This window comes from Syngnathus scovelli, chromosome 4 (genome assembly GCF_024217435.2).
Source record: "Syngnathus scovelli strain Florida chromosome 4, RoL_Ssco_1.2, whole genome shotgun sequence".
Classification (NCBI taxonomy): Eukaryota; Metazoa; Chordata; class Actinopteri; order Syngnathiformes; family Syngnathidae; genus Syngnathus; species Syngnathus scovelli.
In genome coordinates this window covers 22,899,878-22,920,470 of record NC_090850.1, presented here as the reverse complement: position 1 = coordinate 22,920,470, position 20,593 = coordinate 22,899,878, and the positions used below count along the sequence as shown (strand labels likewise).

The window sequence follows — 20,593 nt, the reverse complement described above, 5'->3', positions numbered from 1 at the left end:
AACCTTTCCATTAAAAGTATTTGACAGTTTTTATACACCTCCCAGGCATTTCGAAAAGACAATCGTTTAAAGGATAGTTTTGTCACATCTTTAGAGCATATAACAAACATCTTTACCAAACAATTCTTACACAAAAAAAACCTGACTGAGGTTGCACATACCTTGACCCCCTTTAACCTTTCCATTGAAAAGTATTTGACAGTTTTTGTAAACCTCCCAAGCATTTCGAGAAGACAATCGTTTAAAAGGGTAGTTTTGTCACATCTTTAGAGCAAATAACCAACATCTTTACCAAACAATTCACACGCAAAAAACCTGACAGGTTGGATATACCTTGACCCCCCTTTAACCTTTCCTTTAAAAGTATTTGACAGTTTTTGTAAACCTCCCAGGCATTTCGAGAAGACAGAATCGTTTAAAGGATAGTTTTGTCACATCTTTAGAGCATACAACAAACATCTTTACCAAACAATTCACACACAAAAAACCTGACAGGTTGCATATACCTTGACCCCCTTTAACCTTTCCTTTAAAAGTATTTGACAGTTTCTGTAAACCTCCCAGGCATTTCGAGAAGACAGAATCATTTAAAAGGATAGTTTTGTCACATCTTTAGAGCATAACAAACTTCTTTACCAAACAATTCACACACAAAAAACCTGACTGAGGTTGCACATACCTTGACCCCCTTTAACCTTTCCATTAAAAGTATTTGACAGTTTTTGTAAACCTCCCAGGTATTTCGAGAAGACAGAATCGTTTAAAGGATAGTTGTCACATTTTTAGAGCATATAACATCTTTACCAAATAGTTCACACACAAAAAACCTGAGGTTGCACATACCTTGACCCCCTTTAACCTTTACATTAAAAGTATTTGACAGTTTTTGTAAACCTCCCATGCATTGAGAAAACAGAATAATTTAAAGGCTAGTTTTGTCACATCTTTAGAGCATATAACAAACATCTTTACCAAACAATTCACACACAAAAAACCTCTGAGGTTGCACATACCTTGACGCCCTTTAACCTTTCCATTAAAGTATTTGACAGTTTTTGTAAACCTCCCAGGCATTGAGAAAACAATAATTTAAAGGATAGTTTTGTCACATCTTTAGAGCATATAACAAACATCTTCACCAAACACACAAAAAACCTATGAGGTTGCAAATACATTGACCCCCTTAAACCTTTTCATTAAAGTATTTGACAGTTTTTGTAAACCTCCCATGCATTTCGAGAAAACAGAATTTAAAGGATAGTTTTGTCACATCTTTAGAGCATAACAAACATCTTTACCAAACAATTCACACACAAAAAACCTCTGAGGTTGCACATACCTTGACCCCCTTTAACCTTTCCATTAAAGTACTGGACAGTTTTTGTAAACCTCGCAGGCATTTCGAAAAGACAATCGTTTAAAGTTTTACCAATTTCAGAGGATCATAATAAATACACCAGAAAATTTGATTGATTTGCAATTTTTTGTTTTACATCAGTCAGTCAAAGTCAGCTTTAGTGTCATTTTCACCACATGTCGAGACCCACAAAGATCGAAACTGCGTTTCCTACCAGCTCATGTGCAACATGTTGCATGCTTAAGAGAAAAAAAACAACAACCCAGGAATGATAGTTTGACAGCTCCGTGCGCGCGCACAAACAACCATGTGTGCAATGACAGCGCTTTTTTTGGCGCTTGGTGGAGTTGCTGCATGTATGGAGAGAGAAAAAAATGGCAATTGGTTTGCGTATTCCCCAAGTGTGCAACATCCAGATACCTTGGCAAGTTTGTTCAGTCATGAATAGTGCAATGTGTAGGACCCCAACATGAGAAATAAGCACGTCGGTGGAATTTGATGGTTGGCTCTATGTGTGGAGAAAAAAACCCCTGCAGCAATTGGTATGCGTTATGTATGCCACAAAGTGTTAGTGTTCAAGTTTGTTCACTCATGATCAGTGCAAAGTGTAGCACCCAAATGCAGAGTTCATGTAGTGTGTGCAATGACAGCGCAGTTTAAGCAGTCAGCAAAGACAACAAGATCCTCAAACATGCCACAAAACTGGGAACAAGGAAACCAGCTCTTACTTTGAATTGATGTGGTGACGTGAGATGAGGAGCCCTAGAAAGAGGTGGCGTAAAGACAAAGCGAGGCATATATTGCAGACGCAATCAGATAAGATGATGTGCAGCTGCAGCAGGTGAAGGCACGCCCTGGAGCAGGTACGCACAAAATGGGGGCGGGGCGTCAGCCAACACTGACGTCACACACACCGATTCAGAGAATATGTTGTAAATTAAAAATAATAATTTAAAAAAAAACATTCTCTTGAAATCTGTGCACGTCTTTATAAGATTAAAAAGTAGTGCAGAATGTCAGGGATTAAATATCCAAATTAGAAAAAATAAATATCATGTAATCTGCTCTGGGTTAAATAATACCCCTTTAATATTATTACCAAATTGTGAATGACATCCCATTTTAATTTAATCTTGAAATTTTCATAACACAGGAATAAAAACACCCACACAAACTTCATGGATTCAATGTTTTCTTTAATGAGATCTTTAACAAAAAAAAAACATTTGATTAAATATACAATAAAATGGCAAAGGCCATAAAAATGGTTGCTTTGCCAACTGTTCAAAATTATGACAGACAATGAGGACTAAGCACCACAATTATGTTCTTGTACCATGGCTGGACGTGCAAACAGCTCGTTGTTGGAAATCTTGTGACACGTCCCTGGAAGGAATTACATGGCAAACAGAATGAGGAACGCCACCATCAGACAGAAGAGACCCATGGCCTCGGAGAGAGCAAAGCCCAGGATGGCGTAGGAGAACAGCTGCTGCTTCAGAGAAGGGTTCCTGTGACGATAAACATGCACAAGTCAATATTTTTTTGTTTTGTAGCAGATTGGTAATAGTCGTCCTACCTAGCATAGCCAATGATGAGGCTACCAAACACCGTCCCAATACCGGCTCCGGATCCGGCCACTCCGACCGTGGCCGCTCCAGCTCCAATGAACTTGGCAGCGGTGTCGATGTCGCGGCTCACTGCGCTGGTCTGAAATCCACGCAGCGCTATCAGCGACTGGTAAGTGGCGACACCTTGTGGTGGGAGCAGTGCAGCGGTCTAGAAGGGAATAATAGATCACAAACATACCAAGTGCACAATTTTGATAAAATAAAATGTGTGATTTGTGTTTTCCAAAATGCTTGCATATATCCTGATAGCAGGTTCTTTTTGTTATTTTCCCTCCTTCAACATTAAATCATCTCCATTTAGAGGCCAACCACTCACAAGCACTTTGGTTGTTCTTCTGAATAATGCACATCAAATCCCATCTGATGAAAATGCCATTAGTTTAAACTTTCAATATTGGCTACTGCTCACCTCTGCCCGCTTGGCATCGGACACCACAGCTGCTGATAGTGGCCTGTACAGAGCCCGAGATCCCGCACGGATCTATAAAAAGGGGGACAAAAATCATAATAATTAATTAAATCAGTGCTGAAGTATAATTACTAATCATCTAATAGAGCTGCATGTTGTGCTGCGAGTCACATTAAATTTAGAACAATTGTATACAACATTGTTTAGAGGAGCCTCCATTTATAGCAGTACTAACAACTCAGAGTTATTGGAATCCTAATAATTGATTTAATTTAATGTGGGATTTTTATATCGAATAAAATTTGGATTGAGCAAACAAGTGCACATCTCTGCATGCTTAGTCGTCCTTGTTCAGACAGGCTAACTCTTTAGCATAGGCTAACTCTTTAGCTCCTTTGGCAGAGCAACAAAGCTAGCAAGTGCTAAAAACATCAAAATAATGCACCTGTCATTGACTATAAATGACACATTCACATGGACACGTTGTCATTTTTATTCTCTTTGTGGAGCCTCACCAAAGAGGGCGTTGAGACGAACTTGGCGCAGGCATACATCACGACAGGACGTTCTAGTCGGGTCAAGCACTGGAGCTGGAGGTGATTAAGATCTGCACAATGACAAACGGAATCCATTTAAAACATCACCAAGTGCACATTCTTAAGACAGTAAAGAGTACTTGCGACATGATGAGAAAAACGCTAGTGCAGAGTATGCATACACAAGAAAGGTCAATCGAAAAGGTGGTTGCCAACAACAAGAGCGAGGAGAACATTTAACAATGTCGCTTGTTTGAAATTAATATGTAGCTCACAGAGGACACATATCGTTTTTAAATGATAATTTAAAAAGCGCTAAGAGAGACGAGATTAGCCTTTACCGGTGACGAGTGGAGGTCGAACGCACGAGAGGATTGCACATGCGCGAAGTCTTCAAGGTTGACTTCCGGTGTCAGTGGCGTCCCTGAGGTCACCGCTAGAGGGACCCTCTGCTGGTTGAGCGCATGCAAACCTGGACGCCATCTTGAACCGGGAGTCACCGGTTTTTACGTTTGCATTCACCCATGAGCTTATATGGTCTACATGGATTGAAACAAATGTTTGCATTTTCAGCGTACTTACGTAAGCAGACATTAAACAATAGAAGAGGAAAGCTAACGGCGAGACTTCTGTGTTCGTTACTTGACCACGATGCGGTTCTAAAACACAAGAAGCCAAAACGAGCATCACTTCAGGTAAACAAAAGCAGCGACTTAGTTTATTTCACTATTATTCTTTAACGATTTAACGATTGTTACTCATTTTTCACGCTATGGACAACGATGAATAATACTTTCGTGAAATTCAAACCTCAGCGTGATCACAAAATAGTGTTTAACGCATTGTGAGTGCATGTTGTTTCAAACTACGTCCAGCAGATGTCGCCACCGCTTCACGTCTGGAATATTGTAAATCTAAAACGACCTTAATAACCTAAAAACATTTCGATCGACTTGTTCTAAAAGCCGAGTTTAAAAAATCAAATTAAAAAAAGGCGATATGGCTCAGTCTTTTTTTTATATTAGAAGAGACAGTCCATCAGTTACATAATAAAATGTTTGACACTGTTATATTATATAAGATAGACATAGACTTAACAGTATTCATCCCCTGGGATTGCTCCCTCAGAAAATTCTGATCCAGCAGCATTATGTACCACCGATGATACTTGTACCCAACTTTGAGAACGTCAGCATAATACAAAGCTTGCATAACAGTAAATTGACCACTGTCCAGTTTGTTTGTGTAAATGTACTCTAGACTGAAACACATAAACACCTGACTGTGCTAGCGGGAGGATTCTCTGAACGTCAAAATGTTTACTTGTCTCCTCCTGGTAGGGGATCAAATAAGGTTACTCGGGTGGATGACTCATCCCTGTATAAACATTCCGAGTGCTATTTCTGTGGAACGCTGCTATCGAGCACTTTTAAGACGATATGTCTAAATAAGAAACTTTTGGCATTCTTTTCATAACAGGCAACCAGGACAAGTAAAAAGGAGCGCTCTTCATGCCAGCTAATTTTGGACCATTTTGACCATCAGTACCACAAAGAGCTGGGGGAATTGTGGACATCTGTGAGGTCAGTCGAGTTGTTGATATTGACGCATGGCCGACAATCTTTGCTAACTGCTACCGTTTCCGTTGGACAGATCCGTGCTGCTCGACCCGTCGTCTTGGCAGTACGGGGTGTTGCTCAATCGCTTTACTGTAGTGACAGACATCAAGCGTGTCCTCTTGTCAAAAGGCTTTTCCACGCTACTGCCTCAGAAAGAAGCCCTGACACCGTCTGACGCTTTGCGCGCTGTGTTCGGTGCTGAATGTCAAACCTCCAAAGGCTTTCCCTCCAAGCGTCCAAGTGAGAAGTCCCATCTTGACAACAGCTCTCCTGCTGCCATTCAGCGGCCTCAATCGGACGGCGCTTTGGGTCCACCGTCCTCGTCGCTGCAGTGTTATTTGCACCCCCGCCCGCTGCGTTTTCCATCCCAGGCTCATAGGCCCGGCCAGCTGAAGCAGTACTATCTTCTCAACGCCGCCTCCGTGCTCCCGGTGCTGGCTTTGCAAGTGCGAGATGGAGAGAAGGTTCTGGATCTTTGCGCTGCTCCCGGGGGCAAAGCTTTTGCTATAATGCAGTGCGCTACCCCAGGTGACTCTGCTGCACTTAAGCAGCCTTTTAGCAATTAATCCTCTAACAAAGCTGCACAACTTTAGTGCATTTAAAAAAACACAACAGAAACCATTTTTTTTCTTGATAGACAGTCTAGGTCAGTAAATTAGAATGTTGTAGAAAAAAAAATATTCAAAAAGTCAAACGTGTCATTCATTAAACACTTGAGATAAAACTAATTGCTTCCTAATTTCTACATTAATTTTTTTATTACATTTCTCAATATTCATATTTAGATGAGGGGGTTCAATATGTTAAGATCTAATCATCAAAAACGTATTTTGAAAAAAAAGTGAAATATTTATATATTACATCATGTTACGCAATATTCCAATGGACCAGTATTCCACACCTCACACAGCCTTCTTTTTTTAATCTTGATGGGGTGTACATATATATTTTATATATATATTTTAATCCACTGCTATTATTCAGATTTTCTGAAGCTGTTCTTTGTTCCAGCATTCCTTTGCTGTAATGAACCCGACGGGCACAGACGCGACAGGCTGATGAAAACCTTGGAGTCTTTCCTGCCTCGCTCATTGAGCGACAGAGTGGTTGTGTCAGACCGGGACGGACGCTCCTTTGGGCAAAGCGAGGCGGGGACTTATGACAAAGTAAGCAAACAATTATAATAATAACAACCAACACTAAAAAAAATAAAATAAAATCCACAATAAGTCAAGAGCACAAATTTTGGTGGGTGTCATATCTTTTCATGTCGGGAAACGCATGCTGAGCGCAGCTTTGAGCAAATCAATGGAAAAGCTGGATTAGCAGCGGAGCATGAACAACATCTCACTTGCGTATGTCGCCGCGCGTGTGACAGGTCCTGGTTGACGCTCCGTGCTCCAATGACAGGAGCTGGCTGTTCTCGTCTGCTGGCCAGCAGGTGGAACAGAGGTTAAAGGAGAGAGGCAGGCTGCCGCAACTCCAGCTCCAACTGCTACGGCGAGTCACACATTTCATTTACAACTTTATCCAACTACATTGGCCTCCAAAATGACAAATCATGTCTTCATGAGAATCCCTTAGGAAGGAGGATTTTTTTTTTTAATGAATGAATGAAATTACATTCGAGTCACTCAATTGTAATCACTGGCCTGTAGGTCAATCAAAATAATTAGAAAGACGTCGGAGAGGTAATCATTTAACGTAATGTGTTTATTATCGAAGTTGCATTATGCACTGCATCATACTCTGAGTTTCTAAAATATTCATCCACGTGAGGCAGAATATTAGGAACGGCTTTTAGCCACCGGAAAACGAATGCCTCCCCCGATGGGAATTCTACGCACGTAAGGCGGCGGCTGCTAAGCATAGGATGAAAATGTTGCGAAAAGTTTCTTGTCAGGCTATTTGTCTTGAAGCGCGCTGTTGATCTTCTGCCTCGCAGGTCTGCACTGTCAGCAGTGCGTCCGGGGGGCATGGTGGTCTATTCAACATGCACCTTGTCCAGCGCCGAGAACTTTGCCGTGGTCGAGGCCGTGCTCAAAGACTGCCCCGAAGCCCAACCCGAGGACCTCTGGGAGGAGATTGCGCTTCCTTTATCGAACTACTTCACATTTCGCCCCGCTGGCCGCGGGCCGGGACCCAACACCCAATCTCTGCAGCCGCGGTGCAGCAGCGTGTCCTCGTACGACCGCAAACTGGGCATCCTCGTCGTTCCCCAGCCCCGTAAAACCTGGGGGCCTATGTTTTTGGCTCGGCTAAGAAAGAGGAAATAGAGACATTCCAATATTCCTCAAAAAGTATACCAATAATTTAGAGATGCTGTATTCCCTTTATTGTCAATTAAAGACCCAATAGGAGTTTCTTTTTGTCCATGACTTCTTTTGATCGTTCCCTTAAATTTAAATAATCGGTCTTGAGGGCGTGAGTCTTTAGTCAAAAAAAAAAGGGGCACACTTTTATCAAAATAAAGTGGCAGCAGTACTTTGGCAAATATGAGAAGTTGTTGATGGGGTCTCTAACACACGTCGTCTCGTTCTAGCAGAAAATGTAAGAGCGGTAATCATGGAGTGAAGTTAAAGCTCCCCCGTTGCTGTCCTACACAAAATTAGCAGCACTTTTAAGTAGCACTACATCAAATTATACACCTTTCAACAAGTCATCAAGTTCTATCATCCCCCAGAAGCTCATTACCTCAACGCTGCTGTCACGCCAGAGTGGTCAGTGCAACTCTCGACCTGAACAACTAAAATGTCCTTGAATGCAGCATTTTATCTTCTCAGCATTAAAGTGGCACTTGTGGACGAGGCCAGGCAGGTCCTGGAGAAGTGCCAAACACTACAACTGTACGTGGATGATTTATGCCATTAAGATTCACGCATTGTAACCCCAAGGAATGAGTTTGGGTTGGGAGCTGCGTTCCTCGTGGGCATGGCTGCCATTGCCCCGCCTCCACCCTAGAAATTCTGCCTAGCAACATCTTTGACTTGATGAGGAAAAATAAGAAAAAGTTGCTGTATTTGGTAATGAATCCAAATCATATGACTTGTCTGTGCATTTTGGAATTTTGAAGGATAAGCAGAAGGGATGGGCGAATGCTGATACCAGGTATCGGTATCGAACCGATACCAGGTATCGGTATCGATTCGATACCCGGCCTTGTTTCAAGGTATCAGTGCTCTTGTGTCCGTTTTATGATCAGTACCGAAAGGCATACATCTCTCAGATGCACGCAAATTAAAGTTTTATAGGTATTTGTATAGATTTGCAAAAAATCTGTATCACAAGTACTAGTAGTGTTGGTACTTGGTGACTAATAAAAAGTTGAAGACTAAAAACTGTATTGAACAAACCTAATAAGCAGTATACAGTTTTTTTTTCTTTTCCTGGGATGTTGCCCACCTAAGCGTTTCTTCCCCCCCCCCCCTCGACATTAAAGCAAAACCCGCTGCGGAAGCGTTCCACTGTGGCGGACACAATCGGCTGGCATCTTTTCCAATCCACCTTGAACACACACGATTGAGTACATTTCTCGGGCTGCTCTACTTCTGCTGACCTTCTTTGAAATACAGCGGCCGGATCTCGTTTTAGGTAAAGCAAAGGATATGTAGATGATACGAGGTGATAAGCGAGGCTACAAAACGGTCGGCCATCTTGCTGACCTTTGCCTGAACTCCGCTTTGTTGATGTTCCCCGTGTTGCCGGCGGTTCCTCGAGGGGGAAATCTGGAAGCGGCTTCTCCTCCACTTCAAAGAGAGCGAATGTAGGCCTGCTTTGCATAATCAGGTGGGGAACAGCTTTTTGCCAGAGAGGCAGGAATTAATTTGTGGCACCGCCAGATGCAATCATTAACACCCTAGTCATCGACAATAACGAGAGGAGGAGGGGAAATTAGAGCAGGAAATGGAGTTCACGAGAAAGCTACCATTGCCCGAGCCATGAAGTTCATTTCTTTTGCTCTTATTCCTTCATATTGTGCTTATTTGTCACCGTGGAAAGCAATAGGAAGAAAAAAAAATACAAAATACATGCTTTTAAAATATTTAACTTCCACTTTGATGGGCAAAATATTTCAAGTCACTGAGTGAATTGATGACTGAATTAATTTCATGTCCAGAATTCGGCAGCATGTGTTCCAACCAGAAGGTGGGAGAAGATTTGAGCAATTTTAAAAGCTCTGCATTGGCTCCCTGTGCGGTTCAAGATCAATTTTCAAGTTTTGCTATTGGCTTTTAAATGTGTAAATGGTCTCGGCAGGGCTTTTGCATCTGTTATTGTTTTTTTTAAACTCATTCAAAGCGCTAAATTGCAACCTTGCGGATGGAAAGTTTCATACCAATAAAGTTTGAATGAATGCGTTTCATTTCACTTAGTGGACATCACACAACACAAGCCACGAGGTCAAATGAATGCCAAACTATTTTAAATGGCAAATCGATATGACGTCCTCAACCTGGTCCTTGAAGACCACCATCTTGCTCCTCGCTCTCGTCGACTAAAAAAAAAGTCCCACTGAATGGAGTGGTGTCCATTTTTTCCACAAAAGAAGTTTGTCTTCTTCCTAGAGTGGCTCCTCAGACCACACTGAGCATGGAAAGAAGGTCTAGAACTAGATGGAGGCATCTGTGAAGATGGAAATAACTCAGCAGCCATTCACCCATGTGACCTTTACGCTCGAATGCCCTCCACTGAATCCGACGGTCCTTATTAAAAAAGGTGTGTGATTGACACATGTCATACCAGGGGAAATAATGTTTATGGAAAGCAATGCTCGGTGCCGTAGAGGAAGTCAGGTAGCGACCGCCGCTATCGAGCTAAATATCGAATGTGCATATTTAGCCGCATTTGATAAAAGTTTCCAAAGCTTTGTTTTTATTTTCAAGGCAAGATTTTTCCAGCCAGTGAGTAATGCCCGACTATGGCTGGACACTTAACAAGTGGCCTCATGGATTTACAACATTTCAGGGCAGCCATCATTCTTTCCAAACGTCATCATTTGTCAATATTCCATCAGTGGATGGGAGAGACAGAGCTTGGCTTCTCCTGATTGATTGTTACATGGCCAACCTCGGAGGGGAGAAACTGCAAGGAATCAATAATGATAGGACTCAAGTCACACCACGTTTTGATTTCTGACTGCAAAAGCGCCGGTCAGACTTACTCATTAGGCCGTGTTAATTGCCCGAAGAGGATGCTTCAGCGTTATGCGCCATATTTTTTTTTGTGTGAAAGACCGCTGGGGGAAACCGTCCCACTGGCGCCTCAAGCCGGACAGGCGTATGATGAATTAGCAGCGCGACACCATCAGTTTATCTAGGATTATTTTTAATTGCGCGCTGAGAAAACGAGCCAATACGGCTTCCGTTTAAGGACAGCACTGTTTTCCTCTTGTGTTTTATTATGGAGACATCAGGTGACATCAATGTCAGCGCTGACAGCCAACGCCAGAGGAAAATTAATGGAGAGGGGGGACAAAGTTACTGATGCAACTTCAAGTTCAAGGAAATGAAAAGACAAACGTCCTCAGTTGCTGCCTGTCATCACACAACACGCACACACACACTCCAGATTATTCATTTTCCTGTCTAGTATATTAGTCAACTGGCCACTTTTCTGTATACCAAGCAAACAAAAACAACTTCTTTTTTTTTTTTAGGTCAGTATCCGGAAATGCTTGAATCAGTATCAACACTGAATGCTTGCCGAGTGGCTTTAAGTGCAAGGCTGCATCCTTAATTAGCATAATTCGTGCCTATTTTATACTCATCCTCTGCTCCACTTTGCATTTCATTGTGACGAGATGATGGCCTACTCTTCAATAGAAAAAGAATCCCGGCAGATTCCTCTCGCGCCACCCCCTCTCATGACATAGCTTGGTTTTATTATTTTTTTCCAATCAATTTTGTTTCCTCAATAGATGGATGAAAGTCAAGACCAGGGTAATCTGTCCTACCTTTACTCTGCAGAGTGTGCGCTTTGTCTTTTCATGCAGCTTTTATGGATGCTCTCTCTCTCTCTCTCTCTCTTGCTGTACTATATAAATCTCCGAGCACACTTTGTCAAGTTCAACACTACAGTTGGCCTTGTATGAGCACTCAAAACAATTCCTGTTTGCAGGTGAGTTGTTTCTGCTGATATTTCTGGCAGTGAAGGGACCTGCATTTTTTTATATATATATATGAATTCAAAATAAATAAATAAATAGGTGTTGTATATATATATATATATATATATATATATAATTTAAACTGGCCCGAAGCATTGTGTCATGAAATCACTCATAAGTGGCCCACTGAAGACTATGAATCAAAAAGACTATGGATCATTATTTTGTGATTATACAGTAATTTGTTGCGTCTGAAGTTGAAATAAAAAAGATCAAATGGAGAACGATTTGATTTGGATTAAAAATCTGACATGATGCATTAATGCCTTATAGTCTGGTGCGCCTTATAGTCCGGAAAATACGGTAGGTTAATTACCTTTGAGCAAGACTAGGATTGCGCAGGTTGACTGGAGCCGGTCAACTTCAGCCTCACCTGCCGTGAATGGGGATTCTTTTGTTTTGCGACTCCATCCCATTAAAACCTGCTCGGCCGGGCCTAAAAGCAGAAATGTGCAGTTTTGTTCTGACCTACTCGGAGCGCAATGAAAAATGAATAAGGCAGGCTGCCAGGCCACCCACCTTGATGTTCAATTATTAAGCTTTTGTTCTAAAAACACTCGTGTGAAATGTGAAAGTTCAACTTCACGAAGGCTCGGATCTCGGCTCGTCTCAAACTTGATAATGGCCGCTTAGAAGCAAAGGCCATTCCTAATGGCGTCAAGTACAACTTGTAAAAATGGCAATGAGTTGATTATATGTTATTTCCATTTTAAATGACTTAAATATAATGTGCTCTTTTCTGGAGTCACGTGACCGCTGTAAATTGACCCGCAAAAACGCCCCTGTAAGATGTCAAAAGATTGAGTTCTTGCCGTTCACTTTTTATTTCATTTATGTCATACTTCCAGACTTCAAACATTCTTGGACTGGGCCCTCCTGGTGTGAGCAGAAAGTATGAATAATAGATCCTTAACCAAAAGGGAAAAGACAGAAATAAAGTCAAAAGGGACACTTCAGTCGACCGCAACTTTCGGTTTAAAGTCAAATGTTCGGGAGGGATATATTTATAAATAATTCAATAGGTGAAAGCAACATTGTTTTTCTTGGTCAAAAAATATCAATATTTCTTAAATATTTGAGCGATATCAAAGACGGACCTTTTGATCCATCACAGGCACGGGGAGAACATGCAAACTCTCTTTCCTTCCCGCTCTCTCGTCTCCTTAAAAGTTTCCGCCTCGGCACGCCGACCGTAAAGTTTGTGCCCCAATCATTTTCCAGTTGCCAAGGTTTTGTTGTCAACGTGCCGGCCGTATGCATTGAGTTGGCACACGCAAGGTGACACTGGGCCAACCAAGCGCATAATCTGGAGTCAGCAAAGGCAAGTGGCAGAAGGAACATGTCTTCTATTTATCCTCCCTGGCTGTCAGTGTTTTCTTTACCTTCCTCCCTCTGTCTCCTTGTCACGAGGTAACTTTTTCCTTTTTCCTTCTTGTGTCTGTACCTCCGAGCACTGCCACCCCCGCCCCTCCCCGCCCCTCCCCTCCCTGTCTGGAGCAGACAAACTCTCTGATCTCGTAGGGCCTGGCGCGGAGGCTGACATTGACGTTGGCTGGCTTTTCTCTCCCCATTAATGTCTTAAGTCTTACCCGGCTGGCTCTGCGCGGCGGCTTTACTAAGACATCACTTTGCCCTGCTGCACTGTCTAATGACAAGCATGGACATCTCCAAACTTGGGAGATCTTATTCTACCTGTATACAAATATTTTACTATAATCAGGAATATTAATGGTAAATGTTGTTTCTGTGATGTATTATATTAAAAGTTCCGTACTTACAGGAAGCATAAATGTGTTTGGGACAATTAAAACTGGAGGTCATTTGATCTACTTTCAGGGTTCCAGAACATCACAAAACCCACAAATAGCAAAGAAAAAAGTAAAAAGCACTACCTCATTCAATTGCCATGAGCTCAACTATCAGGCCCATTTTAAAACTTGAGAAGAAAACAACAAAACAACATTTAGGGGTCAAAAGCTTTTCCCACCGACTATTACGGCAAAAGTTACTTTTGCGATGTATTTTTAAAATGGCACCTCTGGTTTCAACAAAGGCCATCTACTAAGCACATTTTTCATTCATCTGTCTTTTTTTTTTTTTTTTGCCTCGTCCCTCGATCCCCTCTTACCCTAAGTGCTGCCGGACTCCCGGCTGCGAGCCTCAGGGATGCACGCAACTTGATTGTGTTTTGATGTTCTTGTGAAACTCACAAGTGCACTCAGCACTCAAGAGCCATAACATACATTTTCAGGCCTGGCACCCAGAGGAGAAGAGAGTGAGGAGCAAGGAAGAGCATTTACCAAGACTCCCCACATAAGCGTGTATAGTCGTCGTGGTATAAACACACGTGTGTATGATCATTTACCGTATGCTGTTTTATGAATCTCTGTCACTCCTGTGTAGATAGTCGTTGCACTGTGAACTGAACTCTGAACCCCGAACACTTGGTTGTTTTTACTCACTCATGGCGACTTGAACCAAATTACATTTTCAGCGTTCATTTTCTAGGCACATGACTGGTATCGACTGCTATCGTGAGTACCGATACCTTGAAATAAGGCTTAGTGTCGTCCCGATACCGATAGTCATAAATCTATCAAGATAAATTCAATGTATTTGATCCAGAGAGCGAAATAATCCGTATATATTGATCCTTTCTGAATTTATCTATTACATACGCCAATTATTGTTATTTTGGGAAATAAAGTCTTCCAATTTTGCAATTACATCCTTCAAAAATTTGCTTGATCAAAAGATAACTGAGAAATAAATTAGTTTGGTATGAAGCTAAAGTCGAAAAGGTAAAATGTCTGCCTTGTACGTAAAAGTTCCCTTCGAATCAGCAATTAAAACCACCATTTTTTTTTTCAATCAGATATACAGAAATTACAAGCAGCCAGCTTTTACTCAAAAACAACTTGAGTTTTATCTTTTAATTTGTCCCAAGGAGCGATATCAAAGGGTCCGTAAAAGTGGCACCTTGGGGCTAGCACGAGTGTAATCAAAAGAACGGGAGTTGAAAACATAAAGCGACACTTTGTCTTGAGTAGCTGCTGATTTGCCGCGTTCATTATACGCAGCTCGTTTAGATGAATAATGCATACCAAGAAATGCTTCTACACAAGTACTCCGCTTATCGTCATGAATAATAAATTTATAATCAAAAGGTGCTTGAAGAGTTTAGTGACACACTTTGGCAGTGTATAATTATTCCCATCGGGCCTTATCTGTGTCAGCTTTACAAAACTTCCCACCTGTTGCAAGCGCAAACAATAACCTGGAAAACGAGGAGAGCAATAAAGAGAAGAGAGCTTCACGTCTCGGCATCATCATCATCATCATCATCGGCAGCAATGTAAAATAAATGAAGTTGCTTTCGGTTCGACCTATCAGGGCTTGCCACAGTGAATCTCTCGTGTGGCTTTATTTGGCATAAAATAAATAATAAATAAAATAAAATGTAAGTAAATAAAATAAATACATAAATAAATGTGGGAATTCACGTGTCTAATACTGATCTAATATTAAAATATATAAAAAAAACCTGTATATAAAGACACAAAGCGCTGCCAATACCTTCCTATTTGAAGATTTAAAATATTGAACAGCTTGACTCCTTTGGCGGAGGTCGGAGCTTGCTGAGAGCTGCCGCGTCGGCCGTCGATGTAGTCAACGAGAGGGCAGGAGCCCACCGCCACCGTTTAAAGCTCGCCCCCGGAGAACCGATACACGCCTCTCACTGACTCGTCTTTATCAAACTGAGGCTGCGGCTTAATCCTCCTCACAACGCGCTGCTCGGAGGAAGCGAGAAAGAACGAGAGAGAGCAAACAAAAGCTGCCGGGGGAGCTTTTCAAAATGGACAAGTCAACCTCGTGGTCTCTGCCATTCAACTTGAAATACAGAAATGGGCCTGCTGTGAATTAGAATGGCAACAACCTGCAAATTGCACAGATTGCCTTGAAAAACATTTCTTCAAGAACTACTAATCACAGATTATAACGACGTACAACGTAGATGAATCCGAGGAGAACTCGTTTTTTCCCATTCAGGAGTTGTCTGTTGAAGCTGGGTATGTTTTTCAACTTTTGAAGGGCACGGAATCTTCCATATCCCATAATCACGGAGAGAATTTGACTTCCTGCTGGGCAATTTGGACCCAGCATCGGTCGCTCCGACTCTTTACAAATCTGGCCTTGCTTCCTGCTACCGGGATCGATGTTCAAACAACAGGTGCTCAGATCTGCTGGCACATCGACTGAAAGCCTCGCTGGGCTTTAGAACAAAGGCAATCAGCTCAGCGGGATGCGGAGAGGGAGGATCACACTTTATATGAGGTCCTCCGTGTGTCACCTTGCCGCTTCACTGTCGCTAACGAGTTGAATGGCCAAAATGGCCCCCGGTCACAAGAAGAAGAACAGGAGCTTGAGCACTCTGAGATAAAACCACGTCTGAACTGGCTTATGGGCGGGCGGGCGCACGTACGCAGATGGGATTTATTGGAGTTTTTATTTGATTTGACTTTTTTATTGTTTTATCTTTTTTGATTTGTTTTTTTTCTCATTTTATTTTTCATATTTTTGTAGGTTGTTCTGGCTTCCTCCCACATTTAAACATTTTTTGAATTTGTTTTTTGTTCATTTTATTTGTTATATTTTTCAACTTTTGTAGGTGGTTCTGGCTTCCTCCCACCTTCCCAAAAGGTGCATGTTGGTCGAATTGAAAAATGGTGCGAACGTGAGTGTGAATGCATTGTTGTGCGCCGTGTGGTTTGGCCGGCCTCCAAATCCGGCTGGGTTGGACTCCAGCTGACCCGATTGAGGCGGCACAGAAAGCACAGCTTTAAAGTGTTGCAATGTCACGTTGACGTGTCTATGCGGTAAATACCGACATCACCTACTAAAACATTTACAAAATGAAAGGCAAAAAAAAAAAAAAAAGTCTGAGCTCACACATCTCCTTTTTGTCAGAATGAGTGGAGTTCACGTCCATCTTTGTAAGAATCATGTCTTGGAGTAGAGAAAGTTTTCCTTCAATTTCAAAGCCAAGTAAGCGTCAATTGATCGGGCTTGGTCTCCCGTCACATTTGGACTTGCAGGTAGCGAGAATATGAAGCCCGCGGGGTCCCCCACGTCATTAGCATTCATTGGGCGCCCGCCGAGCGTATCTGCACTGATGGAAGTAAATCCACTTTATAATGTGATGAATCTGTAATAAACTTAAGCCAACCTATTTTCTTCTTTGTCCTCACACATAAACGGAGACACGCCATCCAAACGATTGCTCCTTTTCCATCACTTCTCCATTAATAAAGCACAATTATTTCTCGGAGCTTCTCCGTCAACTTCCCTGGCTTGTCCTTCTCTCTTTGCCGAGCGAGCTCCACTCCTCCTTGCGTGTCCTCGCTCTTCTGCATCACCGCTTCCGTGTCAGGCCCTAATTGTGTTTTGATGTTCCTCCAGACGTGCAATTGAGCTTCACTTTTGCCCGCCAAAATAGAAAAGACATTTGCCAATGTGAGCCTTTCTTTGCCCTGCGCCTTCAATTCCATCTTATCTATCTATCTATCTATCTATCTATCTATCTATCTATCTATCTATCTATCTATCTATCTATCTATCTATCTATCTATCTATCTATCTATCTATCTATCTATCTATCTATCTATCTATCTATCTATCTATCTATCTATCTATCTATCTATCTATCTATCTATCTATCTATCTATCTATCTATCTATCTATCTATCTATCTATCTATCTATCTATCTATCTATCTATCTATCTATCTATCTATCTATCTATCTATCTATCTATCTATCCATCCATCCATCCATCCATCCATCCATCCATCCATCCATCCATCCATCCATCCATCTATCTATCTATCTATCTATCTATCTATCTATCTATCTATCTATCTATCTATCTATCTATCTATCTATCTATCTATCTATCTATCTATCTATCTATCTATCCTTTTGTTATAGGTTTTGAAAGACTCCATCCATCTATCCGTCCGTCCGTCCGTCCATCCAGCCGTCCGTCCATCAACACCCTCAAACAACGGGTGAAACGGAGCTGTATCATCAAGAATGTATGATGAGACCAAAGTCCTTGTCTTCCCCTCTGGGAGCCATGTCACATGTAATCACTGTTACACAGATGACACACACACACACGCACACACATCCGCACACCCCCACAGTTTGTCCCAACACTCAACTAAGCCCAGTTCAGAGCGTAAATATTTGTGCTGTGCAAGCTCGAGACAGGCTCCTCACCTCAGCACTTCGCCACCAAATCATGAAATATTCAGAGCCAGAGAGCGGGAAAGGAAAAAAAAAGAGCGGCAGCGTGCTGAGCGAGAAGGAGAGAGTTCATATAGAAGAGAATAAGATGGACTGAGGGTAAAAAGTGTGTGGGCAGGTACCTCGGCGCCGCAGCGCAGGATCTGAGGGGAAGGAATGGCTTGTTTGTGGAAAGCAAGAAAAAGGAAAAGAAGCAGAGGAAGGTGCTAAGGGAGGGGGGAGAGGGAGAGAGGGAGGATGAACGAAGGCTGTAAAGTGAGAGAAGACCACGCAGAGAGGGGCAAGCCAGAGCGAGAGAAAGGCCGGCCGGCCGGCTTCTTTAATATAGATATCGGCTGACAGGATGATGAAATCCGGAATAATCGGGCGGTCGGGAAGGTGTGCGAATAAAGTTGTCAACGGTCCGAGCCGGTCGGCGGCAATCGTAACCTCGCACTCCACCGCGCTTGACTGTCACGGGTCATCGGAGAGACTGTTCTCTAAAGCATCACTTGATCTTCTCAAATCATCCTTCACCTAGTTATTGACATTTAAGGGCTTACTGTGAGGCTGGAACAAGAAGAACAAGGAATATTTCCTGCCGCTGATTTAGGAAAAGAAGTCAGGCTGGATTTTTAGCAAACGCTAGCAAGCTGCAATCATTTTTCCAAAAGTCAAAGTATTCAGTGAATACTGTCCCTTGAATCCAGAAAATCATCCCTTCATAAGGCAAAGTCAAGATCAGGGGAGGGAAAAAAAAATGTCTGCCACACACATCATGGATTTGTTTACACTTTGGTTAACACGGCAACATTGAGATCATATGCGAATGTATTTCCGTGCAGAGAACAAAATGGCTAATGGAAATGTGGCGGTTGACTTTTTGTCTTCAGCGATTGCGCTGCGGATGTCTCATCCAGCTCCTGAATTGCTCAATTACAGTAAAGCTGTGTGTCAACAACTGCTGAATGGGAAACACGTCGGCAATAGGCGGGTGCAGACGCTCGCGCAATTTACAAGCGCTGAGATCCAATTTCGATTCAAAGGTATGACAGGGTTGCGGCTACCGGGCTCGCTGATGTAACGAGAACCTCCACCGTCGTCATGCCTCCTTTTTTTTAAATCTAGATGAACGGACTTCTCCGATCCAAAAGTATCGGAACAGTGAGGCCAATTCGATAGGCGAGGCAACAGAATATAAACCCAAAAGTTGCTTTGCCTCCAAAAACTAAAACTAAAGAAACAAATAAATACACAAAGAAAAACCAAATAAATAAAATAGATAAATAAAATATGCTTGTTGGCCTGCCATATTTGTCTAAGAGCATGATCACTAGCAAGCCAGTGGTCAGAAGGCCTTCACACAAATCATCTGGCAGTCTGCCTGCTACTTCTTTTCGTGCAAAAAAAACATTTTGTTCTCTTTTTTGCAATGGGGAAAACCCATGCGGTGTTTGAGATCGAAATTGGCTCATCCTCCAGTAAGCACAATTGGCACTGGTATGTTGCAGGTCTTTTCGGTCTGAATGACAATTTGTAAAAAAAAAATAGTCGCACTGACCACAACGACAGACAAAACGGAAATATGCCTTCACCGATCACGACTTTCCGCACCTCATAAGTCAGTTAAGGAGTCGTGCTGCGAACAAACACAGCGATCCAGTCATCCATCTGCTCAGCCACTTTAAGAGCAAAAATAGAATTGAATGACTACAGCATGGAGTTATGCTACACAGCAGGATTTAAATGGCCCGGAATTGACCATTACATTAGTAAACCACATGCTAATAGTCTGTCAACCAGCAGGTTCTCCACAAAGAGGATTGAGCACTCGTTTGCGGCAAAACAACTCAACTCGCCTTTATTTAGGGAGTTCTTTAAAAACAACACGGGCAATCACCGATTTACAACATCAATTAAAAATCACTGTCTAATTTGAAACGTAAATTCAAGACTATTAACTTTAGGGTGGCCCAAACGCTGCGTGTGGCGCTGTCCCTGGTGCTGAAAGGCCAACCTTGTTGCCACAAAGGTATGCTTGGAAGAAATGTAATATAAAAATAATTAAGATAAGTGGCGAACAAAATGGATGAGTTACTGATAAACAATGACGCTGTCAGAAACAAACAAATAAAATGGTGAATTCATTAACGTTGTTAAAGATTAGCAAAAAAAAAAAAAAAGAACGAAATGGAATGACCTTATTTTTTTACATGCCAAAAAGCAGAAAACACGAGATAGAAATAAGATATGGAAACTAACATCACATTTGTTCACTCCTGTTTGTGGTGAAGGGAAGGAGAGGAGAAGGAGGGAGAGAGAGAGAGCGCGATCGCGAGTGACAGACACGAAGAGCGCGACAAACGGACGGACAGCGGGAGAGCCAAGTGGCAAGTCGGGATCTTCTACCTTCTCCTGCTTCGTGCTCGTTTGCGCTTTGGAGATAAACTTTGCCTTAAAAAGTTCGCCATTGAACAAGCTCTTTTATTTTGGAAGTTGCGCCACCGAAGTGTTGTTGGGTTTTTCTTTTGCGCGCACAATGGCACCGCGCGTCCTTCGCCTCTTTGCGCACCTCCACGCGGAGCTCC

General features: G+C 42.2%; 2 protein-coding genes across 3 annotated transcripts; one reads left to right on the top strand and one right to left on the bottom strand.

Moving 5' to 3' along the window:
- Positions 1–2,536: 2,536 nt before the first annotated feature.
- LOC125967334 (ATP synthase F(0) complex subunit C3, mitochondrial) lies at positions 2,537–4,412 on the bottom strand. Of its 2 annotated transcripts, none has more exons than XM_049718331.1 (5): positions 4,275–4,412; positions 3,913–4,004; positions 3,398–3,469; positions 2,937–3,136; positions 2,537–2,868 (listed from the first exon to the last, which is right to left on the bottom strand). In XM_049718331.1, exons 2-5 carry the CDS (start codon positions 3,949–3,951, stop codon positions 2,754–2,756), a joined length of 426 nt encoding a protein of 141 aa, XP_049574288.1. In that variant the 5' UTR covers positions 3,952–4,004; positions 4,275–4,412; the 3' UTR covers positions 2,537–2,753. The 2 variants fall into 2 exon arrangements, with proteins under 2 accessions (XP_049574288.1, XP_049574289.1); XM_049718332.1 differs by lacking the exon at positions 4,275–4,412 and adding an exon at positions 4,116–4,262.
- Positions 4,413–4,457: 45 nt separating this feature from the next.
- Positions 4,458–7,917, top strand: nsun3 (NOP2/Sun RNA methyltransferase 3). Its single transcript, XM_049718318.2, has 6 exons — positions 4,458–4,628; positions 5,413–5,516; positions 5,587–6,080; positions 6,564–6,718; positions 6,931–7,052; positions 7,498–7,917. The coding sequence occupies exons 1-6, from the start codon at positions 4,458–4,460 to the stop codon at positions 7,826–7,828; spliced, it is 1,377 nt and encodes a 458-aa protein (XP_049574275.1). The 3' UTR covers positions 7,829–7,917.
- Positions 7,918–20,593: the final 12,676 nt, after the last annotated feature.